General features: G+C 41.8%; 1 protein-coding gene across 1 annotated transcript; it reads right to left on the bottom strand.

Annotated features, from left to right (window-relative positions):
- Positions 1-660: 660 nt before the first annotated feature.
- LOC139778561 (putative nuclease HARBI1) lies at positions 661-2,066 on the bottom strand. The gene is made up of 4 exons (XM_071716548.1): positions 1,979-2,066; positions 1,672-1,812; positions 1,315-1,582; positions 661-1,197 (listed from the first exon to the last, which is right to left on the bottom strand). The coding sequence occupies exons 1-4, from the start codon at positions 1,987-1,989 to the stop codon at positions 661-663; spliced, it is 957 nt and encodes a 318-aa protein (XP_071572649.1). The 5' UTR covers positions 1,990-2,066.
- Between the last annotated feature and the right edge of the window lie 3,702 nt (positions 2,067-5,768).

Raw genomic sequence — 5,768 nt, forward strand, 5'->3', positions numbered from 1 at the left:
ATTTCTTTTTCTAAGTGCAAAAATGTGTTCGTAAGTTTATTTATTTTAATGCACTATCAAAGATAATAACTTCTTTATAAATAATATCGCAGTTTTATTTTTTTATCTACTACCAAAAATAATTTTAATAGAAACGAAAAATAGTTGAGGAAACATAATATGAATTAATTGTTTTTTTTAAGAGTTCTGTGATATTATATATATTTTTTAGGATTCTATCATTTTAATATCATCAAAGATTATTTTTTTATAAGTGCAAAAATATGTTCCTAAGTTTCTTTTCTTTTAATGCACTACCAAAGATGATAACTTTTTTATGAATAATATCGCAGCTATTATTTTTGTATTTACCAAAAATAATTTTAAGAGAATTATTAAAATGTTTTTCAGTTTTTGTTTTTTTAATTAAAAGTAATATAAATATTTTTATTTTTAGACATATAGATTTGCTTCCTACAAAAAGACTGTTAATGTAGACTGAATAATATAGACTACTTAATATTTATGTCATCGAAATAAAATTGTTCGTTCATATAATATATAGTATATTTATTTACTTGTGTATTTATATTATAATACATTTGTAAAATGGTATAATTTCCATATACATTATAAATAAATATATAAGCATTTCTTATATCTTTCTTAAATGTATATTTCTTACGCATTTCTCATACGAAGATTTGCACATATATTGTTTCTCTTTAATTCTGCAATGTATCTATTATTATCATTAATTCTTTCTTCTCGCAATATAACTTCTTCTCTATCTACAATAAATATCTCTTCTAACTCTAGTTCATCCTTCTGCAGTAAACAAATATTGTGCAATACACAGCATGCCAATATGTCATAAGGAACAAACTCTATGTCATTTACTGCTAAAACGTGTAAAAGACTCCTCCAGCGTCCTTTCAAAAGAGCAAACGCTCTTTCAATGACCATTCTAGCAGAAGAATGACAAAAATTGTAATTTTTTTGTTGCTGTGTAAGATGACCGTTATCAACGTAGGGGACCAAAAGATGTTGATGTAATGTGTAAGCTGCATCTCCAATTATATGTGTATCATTTGGGAACTTGTTGGCATCATTGATGTATTCCTGGAGAGATGATAAACGGAACACACGAGCGTCATGAACCGAACCTACGTTTCCGACATAAATGTGTGTGAATAGTCTTGCGTGATCACAAACAGCCTACAAAAAATGCAAGAGACTTTATTTATTATCAATAAATGACTAATTCTTAGCAAGCATTAAATTATTGATACAGAAAGAAACGCAAATAATTATATAACAATATTATAAAATTACTTGGAGATGAATTGAATGACGTCCTTTACGATTTACGTAGGCTTCTGGATTTTCTGTGGGTGCAGGAATATTTATGTGACTGCCATCTATGGCACCAATAACATTAGGAAAGCCACTCGGACGAGAGAAATTATATATAATATCTTGTATTTTATTTTCTGTAGGCCATGTTATATATCTTGGTGATAATTCACACAGTGCCTTAGCAACACGACGCACTGCTCTTACACCTGTAGCTTTGCCAACACCAAATCGTTCAATTATTGATCTACACAAAATATTTGTCCATAGAATTACAGTAATTAAAATGTAATAGTATTCATACTTAACAATAATTACTAAACATTATACTCTTACCTATATGAATCTGGAGTTGCAAATCGCCATAGACTTAACAGAAATTGTTTGTTCGCAGGTATCATTTCATTACCATCTGATGTACGACAAAGTTTATCTCCAATTTCATTCAAAATGTATTCAAATGTTGAAGGCTTCATCCTGATTATTAAACAATTCACATTACAATCGAAATAGAATTAAATCATAATCTCAAACACACAACACACGCGTGCACACACATTTATTTGCATAGAATTATATATATAATTATATATATTTATATATTACTATAAAAAAATTACAAATTAGCAATAATTATACATACCGAAAATGCATTTTAAAATATTCACTGCTAAGTGATGGAATTACATGTTCCACGTAACCTCCAATTTTCGGAATACGGACACGATCTTTTGGAAGTAAGATGCCCACCACAATGTCCACTTCTTCATCATCGTAAAGATGATTGGAATAGTCTAAAAAAGTTTTTACGGTGTATATTATAAGAGCATCCATGATCTCTCTAACTCGTTCAGGCTGCGTTCCGTATTCTGCTGCGGTCCATTTGCACATACGTGATGTAAACTTCGCTTCAGAATGGTCCACTTGCACAGCGTTTATAACATTGGTAGCACTAATGGACCGGGTTTATGGGAGCATAGAAAGCGAAAGTATTTGGAGCGTTTGAAGCTTGAACTGGACCGCACCCTCAGACGAGCTTAGGGAGCACGAGTGAGGGTCGGGATCGAGAGTCCTCGGCCGATTCCTCGCTGGCCGGTGGTGCCGTCGACGGGCGGTCGCGCCCGGATGAGCAGCGGAGCGCTGCAAGGACTGTTCCCACCGGGAGCAGCCAAGTACCAAGCTGTAGTGCCTGAAGCGGGGGCGCCCAGAATACAAACTTGGACGGCTTCCTCCGTAATTTTGAGGGAAGTGAGTCGGCTCCTACAGGCGACGAGACCCTCAAGAAAGGAGGCAAGAAGAGCTCAATGGCCCCTCCCAAAGGGACTCTCAATCCCAAAGGGGGAAGGTCAAAGAGCGCCTCGAGAACAACCCAAGGAAAATCCTCGGGCCCACAGAGCGCGCGCGATAGGGCCTTGAGATCCTCGCGGGGTAATACAATCCTTGACAAGGACATTCCATTGGCGCAAAGGGGTGCGGATCGGACTTCTCGGACCCCCGCTTCAAAGAAGAAGCCTGGGGTCGACGAACTCCTGGACAGATCGAAGAAGGCCCTGGCTGGGTTTAATTCGATCCCGGCGGAGCTTGAATTGGAGCTTTCGGACGCCAGTACGACCGACGTCGAAACCATCGAGGAGGACGACGATCCGGACGTTTCAGACACGTCCGTCTATGTTAATCCGGCAGACGGGAAGCTCTGGAGCAAGGATACGGAGCGTAAGAGGGGACGACCAGTCACTACGGGCGACTGGGAAGTCAAAAAGGCTCTCCTCGCCCATAAAGAAAGATTAAAAGAGGAGAAAAGACTCCGCGACCTGGAGGACCCATCCGTCGGGTTGGACCTCTCTAGGAGCAGGAAAGTTCGAGAGATCGAGAGACTGGAGGAGTTCAAACTAGCTCCGATGAATGATCTCCCGAGTAGGATAATTGAGTCTGTCCGTAAGGTGGACAAGATATGCACTACGGCGAGACTCAGAGGAAAGGACCAGAAACACCTAAACGACGCCGCAGCAACGATCACGGCTGCGGTGACGCACCTGGTGTTACGTCTACCCCCACCACACTCCGGGAAAATTTAAAAATTGTTAAGAATGACAGTAGAAGTTACCATAGGTAACACCACTTACCGACAGTAAAAGTTACTATAAGTAATACCACTTACCGACAGTAAAAGTTACCATAAGTAATACCATTTACCGACAGTAGAAGTTACCATAAGTAATACCACTTAACGACAGTAGAAGTTACCATAAGTAATACCACTTACCGACAGTAGAAGTTACCATAGGTAACACCACTTACCGACAGTAGAAGTTACCATAAGTAATACCACTTACCGACCACAGAAGTTACCATAAGTAGAAATTACCATAAGTAAGACCACTTACCTATAGTAGAAGTTACCATAAGTAGAAGTTATCATAAGTAAAACCCCTTACCGACAGTAGAAGTTACCATAAGTAGAAGTTACCACTTACCAACAACAGAAGTTACCATAGATAGAGGTTACCATAAGTAGAAGTAAGGCCACTTAAGTAAGACCACTTATCATCAACCGTCGACTAAGCAAGACCATTCACCATAAGTAAAGCTCATCACAACCACGACTTACCCACCAATAGATGTATGCGGTAGATTTAGTATAAACAATAAGTATCCACAATACTCTTCTCGAAACTCCACTATAAGAACCTAACTTCCAAATCCCCATAATCCTTCCTCAGATCCTTCCAGAAAACTCTCGGCTCAATGAGTCATACGACCGCACAAAAGAGAAAGCGAAGGCGGAAGCAAAAAACGCAACCCTTCCCTCGAGCACAAAGGAAGACGGAAAACACGACCATATAAGGAGAGAAATCAGGGACCGATGATGCAACATGGCTCTTCCAGCTCTCAACCCTTCCACTCTACCACCCCCGCCACCAAGTACGGTAGAAGACGGAAAAACATGACCATATAAGGAGAGAAATCGGGGACCAGACCGATGACGCAACGCAACCCTTCCACTTCTCAACCCTTCCACGCAATCTTTCCCGCCGCCAGGAAAATGGAATATAAAGAAGAGCATCCCGAGGGACGCCGTCAATCGGAGTCAGTCAGCCAGTGAGTTTTCTCGGTTATCCTTTGGACGCAGATTCGACACTTCTTCCATATCCTTCTATATCCGAAGTCTTCCATATCCTTCTATATCCGAAGCATCCAAGCACCACGCGTATATCCAATTGTAATAGTAATATTAAGTGTTCGATTGTAACAGTTGTAGAATTATCGTGTGAAATTAAAATAATATACCAGTGTTTAACGAATCTTCGTGTTCCATGTGATCTCTCATCAACCTTAACACGCCCCACTCCCATTGGGTAACGCTAATTCCGTTGGCAGTATTAATTATTTAGTACCAACAAGGTACTGCGACCACCGGTCCTTCCCTTGCATTACATCTGCATACGAAGCAGTGCTATACGAGTGGCACGCTATCGTCCGTAGATGTTCGGAAAGAGGCAGTGTTATACAAGTAGCACGCTTTCTCGCCGTAGCAACAGGGAATCAACCGAAGACGCTTCTTCTCTCTAAGTATTTATATTATTTGGCTAAAGCAAATGCCAAGGTGTCGCCAAGGGGGAATTAAGTGGCGCACCCGCCGATTAAACCGCCTCCTACATACACCTCCCTCGAACTCCTTACTGGGAGTCGAATTCGCGGAACAACCCGAGTACGAATCGTATTTCGCCGCGAATTCCGCGCGCAAGGCGGACGAAAAACTCAGTGTTAACCGCGAACACCGGCACGCGGGTATTAACGATTCCTCTACCTACATTCCGCTCTCGAAAGAGGAATCCCGGACGAATTACTGCGCGCTTAAAAGGGAGTCTCGCCCGAGTTATCAAGTGCCCCTTGAAGGCCGCCCGTACCGGTTGATCCGCATTACGGATAAATCTGACCATCTCCCGTCGGAGGAACTGATCGAGCACATCAGGAAGGACGACCCCCGCCGAAGCTACTACTCGCGACGCCGCGCGGAGATCCTGTACCTATACGGCGCCGCCACACCTGAGCATTGGGGGACTGCAGACCGCCCGCTAGAACTCGAGTAAAGGTAAGTGCCGACGCCCCTAAATTTAATTAACTGACATGAGCGAGACCCCATCACGACCTGCTACCCGGCGACTCTCCCCCTTAGTCTCTCGAATCACGCGCCGGAATTGGTTATCCCGCGCGATCTGTGTTTTCACGTTGGGTTACCAGAATCGGAACAGTAAACATTACCTCTGCGAATCGTGTTACCGCGACTTAACCGCGCAACAGCGCAGTCATTACGAACTCTTGGTCCGACATTACATGCACAACGGTTTCCGGTACAAATTGGAAGAGTGCGACGCGTGTGACGTAATAATCGGCGAGATCCGGGAACCCGCGGGGTGTACCACGTGCTCGGA

Source organism: Temnothorax nylanderi, unplaced genomic scaffold (assembly GCF_030848795.1).
Source record: "Temnothorax nylanderi isolate EJ_2023f unplaced genomic scaffold, tnyl_v1.0 TNYL_tig0188_pilon, whole genome shotgun sequence".
Lineage (NCBI taxonomy): Eukaryota > Metazoa > Arthropoda > Insecta > Hymenoptera > Formicidae > Temnothorax > Temnothorax nylanderi.